The 14,641-nt window shown below is 41.7% G+C and overlaps 1 protein-coding gene across 1 annotated transcript in view; it reads left to right on the forward strand.

Annotated features, from left to right (window-relative positions):
* Positions 1 to 14,641, forward strand: part of LOC144241682 (protein lifeguard 1-like) — a 43,362-nt gene that overhangs the window by 21,399 nt on the left and 7,322 nt on the right. The window contains exons 6-11 of the mRNA XM_077776260.1: positions 332 to 410; positions 1,144 to 1,197; positions 1,866 to 1,956; positions 7,368 to 7,405; positions 7,489 to 7,576; positions 9,098 to 9,187. Of these exons, the coding sequence (XP_077632386.1) occupies positions 332 to 410; positions 1,144 to 1,197; positions 1,866 to 1,956; positions 7,368 to 7,405; positions 7,489 to 7,576; positions 9,098 to 9,187 (440 nt within the window). The remainder of the gene's footprint in view (positions 1 to 331; positions 411 to 1,143; positions 1,198 to 1,865; positions 1,957 to 7,367; positions 7,406 to 7,488; positions 7,577 to 9,097; positions 9,188 to 14,641) is intronic.

Below are 14,641 nucleotides of genomic sequence, written 5' to 3' on the forward strand. Positions count from 1 at the left end.
GGATATGCTTTTCCTGTACACTCCCCTCATCTCTGTCTTCTCTCCTCAAGCAAAAACAGCTCCCTGACCTCTGCAGCTTCTCTCTCTCTCTCCCTCAGTTTACCTCTACACGCCATGTACCTACTGAGAATTTGTGGTTCAGGTTTTGCAGATGTTGTGTTAATCCTCAAATCAGTTTTCTAGGTGTGCAGGATAATTTAGTGTTGATCTGGCTGTATTTCATGGACGCGAGACAAAAAAACTTCCATGCTATTCTACCATTTTGGCTCCTCTCTCTTCTATTTTTACTTTTGAATATTGTATCACAAACATAATGTTTCTGTTTCTTCAGCTTTCATTATAAAAGTGTTCCTGATCCTGTCAGCTCAATTGGTGCTCACTGGGGCGATTATCAGCGTGTTTATTTTCTGGTAAGTCTTTGTTACTCATGTAAATGAAATATTAAGTTGTTCACATTAATTCTTATTGAACCAATTCAACTTAATTTTGTTCATTAAAAATGATCTCTTTTTTCTTAAACGTAGGATATACTATTTCTATAGCTTTGTTGTTTGAGGCAACTCTTAGACCAAGGTGTTGGTAGATTATCACAGTTTTACTTCAACTTCCTAAGCCAAGATCTTTTTGTCTTATTCTTGTTGGGGGCACTATTTCATTTTCTAATTTCCCTGAGCTATTTCCAAAGATGAAAATGGATAAAGGCAAAAAGGTAAGATTATGGAGGACTTGGAGACTTGGAATGCTGTTAAAGGCAGAAATGATTTCAGAGACTATGGTCCAATACTGTTTAAACCTATCCTGTGAAAACCTCTATTTACAAAACAAATATATGAGAAATTATTTTTTTTTTGCTTTGTCCACATAGCAATCTCAGTTTTTTTTTTTAAATAAAAATGTCACCAGGACGTTTGCATTCATTCAGATTTGACTTATAATTTATTACGACTATCTTTTTATAAATCTATTTTAAGAAGCAAGGTAAGTTTATATGTTTCACTATTTCACTGCTCATTTGTCATTGCCAGTGATTAAGGGTTTATCCCTTTCTCATGAGATTATTTTACTCATACTTAAATATTACATTAGTTAGAAAAATAAACAATTTATTGTTTAAAACTATATTAAAAAAATTTTTTTTAACAGGAAGGGTTTAAGAGCTTGGGTGCTTATGAATGCCTGGTTCACCTATGCAATCTTGTAAGTATTCTTGGATTTAATAAACCATGGTTTTTCTACTAGCTATTGACTGAGGTTCTTTATTAAAAATTAGTTGAAGGTATAACATTATTGAAATGATAAAATTATAGAGTTGGAAAACAAGCAAATTAGCGGTTACCAGGAGCTAGAGAGAGAGAGAGAGTGTGTGTGTGTGTGTGCGCGTGCGCCAGAAATAGATGGCATGAGGGAGATCTTTTTGAGGTTTTAATGATGGGATGGTTTCAAATCTTGATTGTGGTGCTGGTTACACCTATCTACACCTAGATTTGTGTCCAAATTACATGACATAGCATTATATACACCTTGTACGAATGTCAAATTACTGGCTTTGGTATTATATTGTAGTTATGTAAGATGTAACCACTGAGGGAAACTAAGGATGCATGGGACTTCGGTCTCTTTGCAACTTCTTGTGAATCTGTAATTATTTCAAAATAAGATATTAACAATTCTATGGATGACAGTGAGAAAGTTTTAAAAGCTAAAAAAAAAAAGGAAGTAAAGGTAATAATTAGCATGCATTTTTGTTTACTCTATAACAGTTATTATCAGACAGTAACACATATAATCTATTTCTGTCTCTGTTCATCTACTTACATGATAAAATCACTGAAAGCAAATAACACTTGGCTCTCAATTACCCTTAGCCCAGCATTTTTTGTTGTACTTATTGTACTTGCTTGCTGTGGGAATCTTCGCCGTCAGGTGCCTGCGAATTACATTCTCCTGGGACTATTTGTAAGTAAACTTTGTTAGCATGCATTGTTAACTCACTTGTGAAATATATTTTTGTCACATTACTAATTCTGCTTCTATCATGGAAAATCTTCCTGTGGAATAATAGAGATAGAAATTATTTGTGAGATGTCCTTTTGGCTGGATCCTAGCTGTAATGAAGTCATAAACTTGTTTATGAGATAGTGTCCATGCCCTTTAACTAAAGCTAGAGAATCTGGGAATGCTGAGCAACTCCTTGTTGCTGGCGACCTTGCCTCTGGGATGCCATGTTGGGGACCTGCTCAGAGTCCAGGCTCCATTTGAGGAACAGTTAACTTGACTGTTACTGGCCCTCTCTGGTCACAACGAACACATTCTGTTATGGAGAGTAGGTTCCACATTTAGTTCACAAACTCGTGTGTTTGAAGTATACTTTATTTTTGTAAGAGTTCTCTTATTTCTGTTTCAAGTCTCATGGGTGCAGAAACCCAGCTCAGCGCAGGTTCCCCTATCTCCCCACCTTGCACCTCTGGCTTTTCCAGAGAGTTGGGGGTGAGGCTGGGGCTTCTGGTCCTAGACTCTCCTCATTTCAGCGTGGTCTGGTTTCTGGTTCACCAGCACCTCCTGTGGGGCTTCCACTCACAAGGTCTTACACATAGGTCCTTTCTCTGTGGATCAGTGCTGCTCTCTCTGGCCCACAGAAAACGTGGCCAGCCACGTTTTCTTGCATCCAGTTCCTTTCTGTGCTGGCCACGAGGATTCCAAGAACTCAGCACCCTTCCATTGTGAAGATTTATGTAACAATTAGTTTATTCTTCATCTGGTGAAGATTTGAGGTAGCTTATAAAAACACCCACAATATAAGAGGGTAAAATAAAGTGCTGGGGAAATCTGATAAAGGTAAAAGTAAGGGTAGGAAAATAAATTCAGTGGTTAGATTAGTGTACAAAATGCATAATCCTATGCACCCTGAACAGCCAAAGCAATCTTGAGAAAGAAGAACAAAACTGGAGGTATCATAATTCCAGATATCAAGGTATACTACAAAGCTATAGGAATCAAAACCATATGGCAGTGGCTCAAAAAGACATAGTTCAATGGAATAGAATAGAGAGCCCAGAAATAAACTCACAGTTATATGGTCAGTTATGGTCAGTTAATCTATAAAGGAGACAAAAATATACAATGGGCAAAAGACAGTCTCTTAAGCAAATGGTATTGGGAAAACTGGACAGCCACATGCAAAAAAGAATGAAACTGGACTACTTTCTTACAGTATAAACAAAAATAAAATCAAAATGGATTAAATACCTAAACATAAGACCTGAAAGTATAAAACTCCTAAAATAAAACATAAGCAGTAAACTCTTGAACATCGGCCTTAGCAATATTTTTTGGATCAGTCTTCTCAGGTAAGGGAAACAAAAACAAAAATAAACAACTAGGAATACATCAAATTTAAAACTCCTGCACAGTGGAGGAAACCATCATCAACAAAACAAAAAGGTAACCTACTGAATGGGAGAAGATATTTGCAAGTGATATATCTGATAAGGAATTAAAATCATAGATCTATATATCTTATCTATATAGCTATATAGATACTCATACAAATGAATATCAGAAAAATCTAATTAAAAATGCATAGAGGATCTGAATAGACATTTTTCCAGAGAAGACCTGTGGATGGCCAACAGATGAATAGATCCTTAACGTCACTAGTCATTATGGAAATGCAATGAAATGTCACCTCACACAAGTCAGAATGGCTAGTATCAAAAAGACAAGTGTTGGTGAGGATATGGCAAAAAGGGAGTCCTCTTGGCCTGTTGATGGGAATATAAATGGGTACAGTCACTGTAGAAAACAGTATGGAGTTTCTCCAAAAATTAAAAAAAAACAAATAGCATACTGTCCAGTAATTCCACTTCTGAGTATTTACTCAAGGAATTAAAACACTAATTTAAAAAGATGAATGTACCCTATGTTTATTGCAGCATTATTTACAATAGCCAACATATGGGTGGCTCAGTCAGTTGAGTGTGTCTGACTGTTGATTTTGGCTCAGGTAATGAGCCCAGGGTTGTGGGATCAAGCCCTGCATTGGGCTCCACACTGAGCATGGAGCCTGCTTGACATTCTGTCTCCCTTTGCCCTTCTTTCCACCTTGAGTGTGCTCTTACCCTCTCCCTCAAAAATAAGAACAGCAGCAACAACAACAAAATAGCCAAGATATGGAAGCAGCTTAAGCGTTCACTGATAGATGAATAAAGAAGATGTGGACATATATACAATGGAATATTACTCAACCACAGAAAGAATGAAATCTTGCCATCTCTGACAAGATGGATGGACCTTGAGGGAAATGCAAAGTGAAATAACTCAGAGAAAGACAAATATCATATGATTTCACATGTATGTGGAACCCAAAACAAAAAAAAAATGAATAAACCAGCAAAACAAACAGATTCATAAATACAGAGGAAAATGCTGGTGGTTGTGAATGGGGAGGGGCTGGAAAGGCAAAACAGATGAAGGATTTTAAGAGTTATAAACTTCCACTTATGAGTTAGAGGGATGAAAAGTACAATACAGGAATATGGTCAATAATATTGCAATAACTGTATGATGATAAATGATACTGTATTTATTGTAGTAATCATTTTGCAACATATATAATTGTTAAATCATGTTGTATACCTGAAACTAACCCAATACTGTATGTCAACTATAATTAAAAATTTTTTAAATGCATGGTGCTATGCACTTGCCTGTGATGAGCCTAGATTTGGGTCTGTGCCTTCTGGTAGTCAGAGTGTAAGGACATGTGGCCAGTGGTGAGATTCTCAGCATGCAGATAGCACAGTGTCCAGTGTGATTTATATGTTGGGAAGAACATCTTCCTCCAGAGACTATGTCTCTGATGCCCACATTTGGGCATTTCCTTGGCCACCAGAGCATCGAAAGGCCTTTCTTACCTGGTGCAGATACCCTGCTCATTACTTGGGGAGCAGGTGGGGTTTCCTAGTTCCTGGACAGAGCACACTCAGGAAGAAGTGGAGGTTAAAAGTCAGACATAGAAAGATAACTATACTAGAGCCTTGTCCTAGAGCAGAGGTGATCGGATGGGAAGAGGAGGTACTTTTTCAAAAATATTTGAATATCTTTACTTTAAAATTTTCCATGGGTTTAATGTTTATCACACGAAGAGGTCAAGGTTATTGGTCTCAAAGGAAGCTCTCATCTCTGAGGTTTTATTGTTTATCCCAAAGCAGAGAACAGCTTAAGGGAAGAAATACTATACAGGGGCAAAGAATTACTTGCATTTTGTAGACTTTATGTTTTGACTATTAGGAAGCACATGGAGAAACCATCTCCGAGGAGGAGTTGAGGGGAAAACAATAGCACACACACGGAAGACAGCTTTTGTCCCTTAGAATTTAAGCCTTTTGAGCCTGTGTTCTGTGTTCTTGAAGCCACCAGGCAGGTTTGACTTCTAAGGCCTCTTGTTCTCCTCTTTGGAAAACAGCTGAAGTGTAGTTTCTAGCGTTAAATCATTCTCCCTCTGAGCCCCATTTTCCTCCCACCATCCTCTCTTTCTGTCTCACGTACATGCACACACTTATGTGCTGCTAAAGATGGAAAATTATGAAGCAATTGAGCAAGTAGAAGATGACAATCTTAAGAGGAAGCTTAGAAGCAAGCACATTATTAAAATATGTGGGGGCGCCTAGGTGGCTCATTCAGTTAGGCCTCGAACTCTTGACTTCAGCTCCGGTCATGATCTCATGGTTCATGGGTTCGAGTCCCATATTGGGCTCTGCACTGATAGCACAGAGCCTGCTTGGGATTCTCTCTCTCCCTCTTTCTCTGCCCCTCCCCCCCCAAAATAAACTTAAAAAAAATGTGTAGGGACACCTGGGTGGCTCAGTCAGATAAGCTTCTGAATTCAGCTCAGGTCATGATCTCATGATCCTTGAGTTCAGTCCCCATGTCAGGCTCTATACTGACAGCTCAGTCTCCGTCTCTCTCTTCCCCTCCCTTACTCGTGCTCTATCAAAAATAAACATTAAAAATTTTAAAAACAGGGGCACCTGGGTGGCTCAGTCGGTTAAGCGTCCGACTGTAGCTCAGGTCATGATCTTACGGTTCGTGGGTTTGAGCCCCGCGTCGGACTCTGTGCTGACGGCTAGTGCAGAGCCTGGAGCCTGTTTCAGATTCTGTGTCTCCCTCTCTCTCTGCCCCTACCCCACCTGTGCTCTGTCTCTCTCTCGCAAAAATAAACATTTAAAAATTAAAAAAAAATTTTTAAAAACAATTGGGTACATGGAACAGATACACTGTTTTAACCTATGATGGAAATGAAGACAGCTTTGGTAGATTTGACAAAGAAGAGAATCAGGCAACTACTCACTGGGTCTGGGAAATGCAGAGAGCAACCCAGGACTCTTGGGATTCTAGTTCTTCTCATCTCTGATCCTGTATGACGTTGGCCAGCTGAAGTTGAAAGCCACTCCAGCAGTCTTCGCATCACGGTTAAAATGCATCTTCATTTGTACTCCTGGAGACCAGAGGGTTCTTTCCTCGCTCTTGCCGTGGACCACAGGATCAGCTGAGTCTGGATTTGCCTTTGGTGGAGCGCCCTACCAGCTGGGATGTCCTCAGGTCCTTCAGCCACTGTTCACTATTGTCTCACCCCCCACCTGCTGTCATGAAGCCTGATTGTGCACCCAGCTACAACCTCGCCTTTTTTTGGTCTCCTCCTCTGGCTTGACCAGTGCCAGCTCTCAGCGCCTGCCTCTCTCCCACATGGCTCTGCAGACCCTGGAAACCCCCGGCCTGACGCACTCTCAATGCAGCCCTCTTCCCAGTCCTGGATTGGCACCTAAAGGTGCAGCCCCACCCTCTGTAGAAACCTGTCCTGGAGCCCCATCCCTAGACCTGAAAAGGTCTCAATCCTCCTCCCTCATCTGAGGGTTGAAGTTTTCAACCCTTACCCAAGTCCTGTAGGAAAGGTCAGCACTTGAAACTGTTGGCGAAGCTAGAAATAGCATGTCCTGCTTTGATAAATTGTTAAGATGTAGCTGTGTGGGTGGCCCCATTTGATCTGGTCTTACAGGTAAACCTTTTATTACGGTTTCCATATTCCTAACACATATTTAATGCACTAAATATGCTGAAAGTTAACTCCTTTATTCTAAGGAATTTTTACTTAATAAAAGAATCTTGGCAGGTTTGGGGGGAATGTTAGGTAAATAATTCAGTTCTATTTCTGTCCCATAATTAACCTTCCCATAGCTCTGGGCACTGGGGTTGTGCATATTCCCACTTGCTCCCTAGACCCCACCAACACACACATGCCTTAAATCATCTCCTCTGGATTCTGGGCCTCCGGGACCAGGGTTCTGAGTGACTGTGAATTTTGTTTTTAGACGATACTTCAAGGTCTGCTGCTGGGAGCCGTTTCAGTGTAAGTCTTTGATACACATTTCCTTTCTCGCATGTGCTTTTCTTTGTATGTATGTGAACAGTAATCACAGTCTCTGGTTTTAGTTTCTATAATGCAGAGGAAGTGTTGTGGGCAACAGCAGCAACTGCTCTGGTGACGTTATCGCTCACTTTATTTGCTCTTCAAACAAAAGTATGTATCACCAAAACAGACTTCTGTCTCCAGGGAGTGTGTAGATGTGTTCCTTCTGCCCCTCCTGACTCATTCTTTTCTCTCTCCTCCTTCCTGCTCACTGCTGTCCTCTGGGCCTCACCTCCATAGCTCCTTGCCTTCTGGCTTCTGACTTTCCTAGTAACCATGGTAAAAAAAGAAAAAGGGGGGGGGGACAGGTGAAGTTAATTTTAATCATATGTTTTATTTAACCCACTGTATGCAAGGTATTAACATTTCAGGAATCAATATAACAAAATAATGACATTTTACATTCTTTTTTGAACTACAATTCAAATCCAGTGTGTATTTTATTATACTTAGAACGCACTTCACTTTAGACTGGCCACGCTTTAAATGTTCACCTGGCCCCAAGTATGGAATGCACAGCTCTAGACAAATATTTAAACATTTTTTTGGCGTTTATTTTTGATAGAAAGTGCGAGCAGGGGAGGGGCAGAGCAAGAGAAAGGCATAGAATACCGAGCAGGCTCCAGGCTCTGAGCTGTGAGCACAGAGCCCGACAGGGGGCTCAAACCCATGAACTGTGAGATCATGACCTGAGCCGAAGTTGGACACTTAACTAATTGAGTTCCCCAGGTGCCCCTCTAGACAAACATGTTTTAAACAGTCGTCAGAATCCTCTGGAAGGCTTGTTAGAACACCGATTCTAGATACCCTGGAGTTAGTGCTTCAAAAAGTGTGGGGTGCAGCCCAATAATTTGCATTTCCCACATGGTGCTGATTTGAGAACCATATGTGGAGACCTAGTACTTCAAATTAGTCTCTTGGTGTGCAAGGGTTAGGGAGTGAGGGGAGATATAGAGGAATTAGGAAAATGGCCTTACAAGAAAGTATCATAGATTCAAGGGTCTTCTTTTGCTGCATAATATCATTCTATTCAAGTCAGAAGATGAATATTCCCCTTTCTTTAAAAAAAAATTCCTCAGCTTCCCAGGCTGTTTTCATCCCTGATTTATAAAGGCAAAACCAAAAAAGCATATTAATAAGTTTCAAAATTACAAAATGATCATTAGCAATAATTTCTGAAAGCTTAACATATATATTTTTAAATTAAAATATATGCATACAAACATGGAAAACCCAGTTCCATTGCTGTATTCTATGCACCCGATTTTAGAAATACGACCATACTTTACATACAAATTTACAATCTATTCAATGTACCTTTATTAGGGGAAATGTTATATAAATACAAACAGAATAGTATAATGAACCCTCATGTATCCATGGCTCTTGTTATTTTCTCCATACTCCTACCCTCTCCTCCCTCCTGAGACAGATTCCAGTCAACGTCACACTTTTTAATGTAGTGTTTTTCAGTGATGGGGGCAAATGGATGCCCATGGTTCTCAGAACTGTCCAGGGTAAACTATTACCAAATGGGCCAATTTCTGTCTATTGGGGATAAAATGCATCTCTAAACCTCCTGAAATTCCTTCCAGATGATAACTGAGCTGTTTTTGTGTTCTGTTTCCTCAGTGGGATTTCACCATGCTAAATGGGATGCTGTTCGTTTTACTCTTCATACTGATTATCTATGGAACTCTCTTACTCTTCATACACTCATATGTAAGTGGGATCCCATTTGGGAACCTCAGAATTGTTAGAAACATAGGGCAAAATGCTGGTTGTGTTGGCCTAGACCCTCTGCGAAGCAGACACCAAGCTGGGTGAACTGGGTGAGGACTTGAATGGGAGAAGTGNGTTTTATTGTTTATCCCAAAGCAGAGAACAGCTTAAGGGAAGAAATACTATACAGGGGCAAAGAATTACTTGCATTTTGTAGACTTTATGTTTTGACTATTAGGAAGCACATGGAGAAACCATCTCCGAGGAGGAGTTGAGGGGAAAACAATAGCACACACACGGAAGACAGCTTTTGTCCCTTAGAATTTAAGCCTTTTGAGCCTGTGTTCTGTGTTCTTGAAGCCACCAGGCAGGTTTGACTTCTAAGGCCTCTTGTTCTCCTCTTTGGAAAACAGCTGAAGTGTAGTTTCTAGCGTTAAATCATTCTCCCTCTGAGCCCCATTTTCCTCCCACCATCCTCTCTTTCTGTCTCACGTACATGCACACACTTATGTGCTGCTAAAGATGGAAAATTATGAAGCAATTGAGCAAGTAGAAGATGACAATCTTAAGAGGAAGCTTAGAAGCAAGCACATTATTAAAATATGTGGGGGCGCCTAGGTGGCTCATTCAGTTAGGCCTCGAACTCTACTTCAGCTCCGGTCATGATCTCATGGTTCATGGGTTCGAGTCCCATATTGGGCTCTGCACTGATAGCACAGAGCCTGCTTGGGATTCTCTCTCTCCCTCTTTCTCTGCCCCTCCCCCCCCAAAATAAACTTAAAAAAAATGTGTAGGGACACCTGGGTGGCTCAGTCAGATAAGCTTCTGAATTCAGCTCAGGTCATGATCTCATGATCCTTGAGTTCAGTCCCCATGTCAGGCTCTATACTGACAGCTCAGTCTCCGTCTCTCTCTTCCCCTCCCTTACTCGTGCTCTATCAAAAATAAACATTAAAAATTTTAAAAACAGGGGCACCTGGGTGGCTCAGTCGGTTAAGCGTCCGACTGTAGCTCAGGTCATGATCTTACGGTTCGTGGGTTTGAGCCCCGCGTCGGACTCTGTGCTGACGGCCAGTGCAGAGCCTTGAGCCTGTTTCAGATTCTGTGTCTCCCTCTCTCTCTGCCCCTACCCCACCTGTGCTCTGTCTCTCTCTCGCAAAAATAAACATTTAAAAATTAAAAAAAAATTTTTAAAAACAATTGGGTACATGGAACAGATACACTGTTTTAACCTATGATGGAAATGAAGACAGCTTTGGTAGATTTGACAAAGAAGAGAATCAGGCAACTACTCACTGGGTCTGGGAAATGCAGAGAGCAACCCAGGACTCTTGGGATTCTAGTTCTTCTCATCTCTGATCCTGTATGACGTTGGCCAGCTGAAGTTGAAAGCCACTCCAGCAGTCTTCGCATCACGGTTAAAATGCATCTTCATTTGTACTCCTGGAGACCAGAGGGTTCTTTCCTCGCTCTTGCCGTGGACCACAGGATCAGCTGAGTCTGGATTTGCCTTTGGTGGAGCGCCCTACCAGCTGGGATGTCCTCAGGTCCTTCAGCCACTGTTCACTATTGTCTCACCCCCCACCTGCTGTCATGAAGCCTGATTGTGCACCCAGCTACAACCTCGCCTTTTTTTGGTCTCCTCCTCTGGCTTGACCAGTGCCAGCTCTCAGCGCCTGCCTCTCTCCCACATGGCTCTGCAGACCCTGGAAACCCCCGGCCTGACGCACTCTCAATGCAGCCCTCTTCCCAGTCCTGGATTGGCACCTAAAGGTGCAGCCCCACCCTCTGTAGAAACCTGTCCTGGAGCCCCATCCCTAGACCTGAAAAGGTCTCAATCCTCCTCCCTCATCTGAGGGTTGAAGTTTTCAACCCTTACCCAAGTCCTGTAGGAAAGGTCAGCACTTGAAACTGTTGGCGAAGCTAGAAATAGCATGTCCTGCTTTGATAAATTGTTAAGATGTAGCTGTGTGGGTGGCCCCATTTGATCTGGTCTTACAGGTAAACCTTTTATTACGGTTTCCATATTCCTAACACATATTTAATGCACTAAATATGCTGAAAGTTAACTCCTTTATTCTAAGGAATTTTTACTTAATAAAAGAATCTTGGCAGGTTTGGGGGGAATGTTAGGTAAATAATTCAGTTCTATTTCTGTCCCATAATTAACCTTCCCATAGCTCTGGGCACTGGGGTTGTGCATATTCCCACTTGCTCCCTAGACCCCACCAACACACACATGCCTTAAATCATCTCCTCTGGATTCTGGGCCTCCGGGACCAGGGTTCTGAGTGACTGTGAATTTTGTTTTTAGACGATACTTCAAGGTCTGCTGCTGGGAGCCGTTTCAGTGTAAGTCTTTGATACACATTTCCTTTCTCGCATGTGCTTTTCTTTGTATGTATGTGAACAGTAATCACAGTCTCTGGTTTTAGTTTCTATAATGCAGAGGAAGTGTTGTGGGCAACAGCAGCAACTGCTCTGGTGACGTTATCGCTCACTTTATTTGCTCTTCAAACAAAAGTATGTATCACCAAAACAGACTTCTGTCTCCAGGGAGTGTGTAGATGTGTTCCTTCTGCCCCTCCTGACTCATTCTTTTCTCTCTCCTCCTTCCTGCTCACTGCTGTCCTCTGGGCCTCACCTCCATAGCTCCTTGCCTTCTGGCTTCTGACTTTCCTAGTAACCATGGTAAAAAAAGAAAAAGGGGGGGGGGACAGGTGAAGTTAATTTTAATCATATGTTTTATTTAACCCACTGTATGCAAGGTATTAACATTTCAGGAATCAATATAACAAAATAATGACATTTTACATTCTTTTTTGAACTAAAATTCAAATCCAGTGTGTATTTTATTATACTTAGAACGCACTTCACTTTAGACTGGCCACGCTTTAAATGTTCACCTGGCCCCAAGTATGGAATGCACAGCTCTAGACAAATATTTAAACATTTTTTTGGCGTTTATTTTTGATAGAAAGTGCGAGCAGGGGAGGGGCAGAGCAAGAGAAAGGCATAGAATACCGAGCAGGCTCCAGGCTCTGAGCTGTGAGCACAGAGCCCGACAGGGGGCTCAAACCCATGAACTGTGAGATCATGACCTGAGCCGAAGTTGGACACTTAACTAATTGAGTTCCCCAGGTGCCCCTCTAGACAAACATGTTTTAAACAGTCGTCAGAATCCTCTGGAAGGCTTGTTAGAACACCGATTCTAGATACCCTGGAGTTAGTGCTTCAAAAAGTGTGGGGTGCAGCCCAATAATTTGCATTTCCCACATGGTGCTGATTTGAGAACCATATGTGGAGACCTAGTACTTCAAATTAGTCTCTTGGTGTGCAAGGGTTAGGGAGTGAGGGGAGATATAGAGGAATTAGGAAAATGGCCTTACAAGAAAGTATCATAGATTCAAGGGTCTTCTTTTGCTGCATAATATCATTCTATTCAAGTCAGAAGATGAATATTCCCCTTTCTTTAAAAAAAAATTCCTCAGCTTCCCAGGCTGTTTTCATCCCTGATTTATAAAGGCAAAACCAAAAAAGCATATTAATAAGTTTCAAAATTACAAAATGATCATTAGCAATAATTTCTGAAAGCTTAACATATATATTTTTAAATTAAAATATATGCATACAAACATGGAAAACCCAGTTCCATTGCTGTATTCTATGCACCCGATTTTAGAAATACGACCATACTTTACATACAAATTTACAATCTATTCAATGTACCTTTATTAGGGGAAATGTTATATAAATACAAACAGAATAGTATAATGAACCCTCATGTATCCATGGCTCTTGTTATTTTCTCCATACTCCTACCCTCTCCTCCCTCCTGAGACAGATTCCAGTCAACGTCACACTTTTTAATGTAGTGTTTTTCAGTGATGGGGGCAAATGGATGCCCATGGTTCTCAGAACTGTCCAGGGTAAACTATTACCAAATGGGCCAATTTCTGTCTATTGGGGATAAAATGCATCTCTAAACCTCCTGAAATTCCTTCCAGATGATAACTGAGCTGTTTTTGTGTTCTGTTTCCTCAGTGGGATTTCACCATGCTAAATGGGATGCTGTTCGTTTTACTCTTCATACTGATTATCTATGGAACTCTCTTACTCTTCATACACTCATATGTAAGTGGGATCCCATTTGGGAACCTCAGAATTGTTAGAAACATAGGGCAAAATGCTGGTTGTGTTGGCCTAGACCCTCTGCGAAGCAGACACCAAGCTGGGTGAACTGGGTGAGGACTTGAATGGGAGAAGTGTCTACCAAGAGGAAAGGGGCTGAGGAGCCGCCGAGGGCCGAAGACGTGTCCCACTGCAGTAGCAGATCTGCTACCAAGTGAAGGGGAGGGAAGGTGGGCGGTGGGAATATTCTAGACATGGAATCGAGGAAAGTTCAGCAAAGCCATCTGTGGGGGTGGGGCGGGGTCCTTGAGCTAAAGTTGACTACTGTAGTCCTGTGTGTCCCAGGAAGGGCTCTGCTGCTTTCCAGTGACTAAGAAGAGGCAGGTGTGGCCCAGCAGCTCACTGCACAGCGGCCGGACACCTCCTGTCCTTGTGGCCACCCAGCGTGGTGTGGTTGGGGTGTTGTGGACTGGAAGTGTGGGGCATGAAGACAGAGCTCCATCTCTCTACAGCTGTCTTTCCCTAAGAGGGTTTTGGGGTGAACCCACCCACTGGGCATCAGACTCCTCCTATACCTGGGTGCGGCTTATTTGAAGTAATGAAAGCGGAGTGATGGACTTTTCAGACTTTCCCGATGGCCGCCTAGAGTAATTCCAGCTTGCTTACTTTCCTTCCTTCCTTTCTTCCTTTTCTATATTCATTGACTTCTTACCAGATATCCGGCGTAAGCCTGTGGTTTTCTCATAGGCACTACGTTTAATTCTCACGACCTTTCTGAAAAGTACATGTGTTCTCTATTGTATAGCTAAGAACACAGTCTCAGAGAAATAATTCATCCAAGTCTACACAGGGAGTAAGTTGTAGGCGTGGGATGGAAGCCAGATCTGTGGGACACTGGTGCCACGCTCTGCCTGGTGCACCATCTGTGGACAGAGGCTGGAGTGGGTGTGGGCCTGGCTTCTCATTGGCCTCTGTGTGGAGACCATAAGAGCAGCCAGCTCCACTGAGGATTGGCCTGAGCCTGTGACCTTTTGACTAAAGCCCTAAGGCCAACTTGGCCCAATTGTTGAATCCAAGAGCTTCTTTGGCAATAAGTGGACTTGTTAAGTGATCTTCAGACATATAACTAGGAGTTAAGCCTGAATTGGTTTAGCTTTATGAATGACCATATAGACTATGGTTAGGGAGATTTTATTTTATTTATTTTTATTTTATTTTTTTAGCATCTATATTTTAGAGATAAACTGAAAGATATAACCAAGTTGTGCCTTAAAAAACCACATAGCTCTCCATTTATTATTATGGCTGGTAGCCCAGTAAGTG

This window comes from Crocuta crocuta, unplaced genomic scaffold, assembly GCF_008692635.1.
Source record: "Crocuta crocuta isolate KB4526 unplaced genomic scaffold, BGI_CrCroc_1.0 scaffold37, whole genome shotgun sequence".
Taxonomy (NCBI): domain Eukaryota; kingdom Metazoa; phylum Chordata; class Mammalia; order Carnivora; family Hyaenidae; genus Crocuta; species Crocuta crocuta.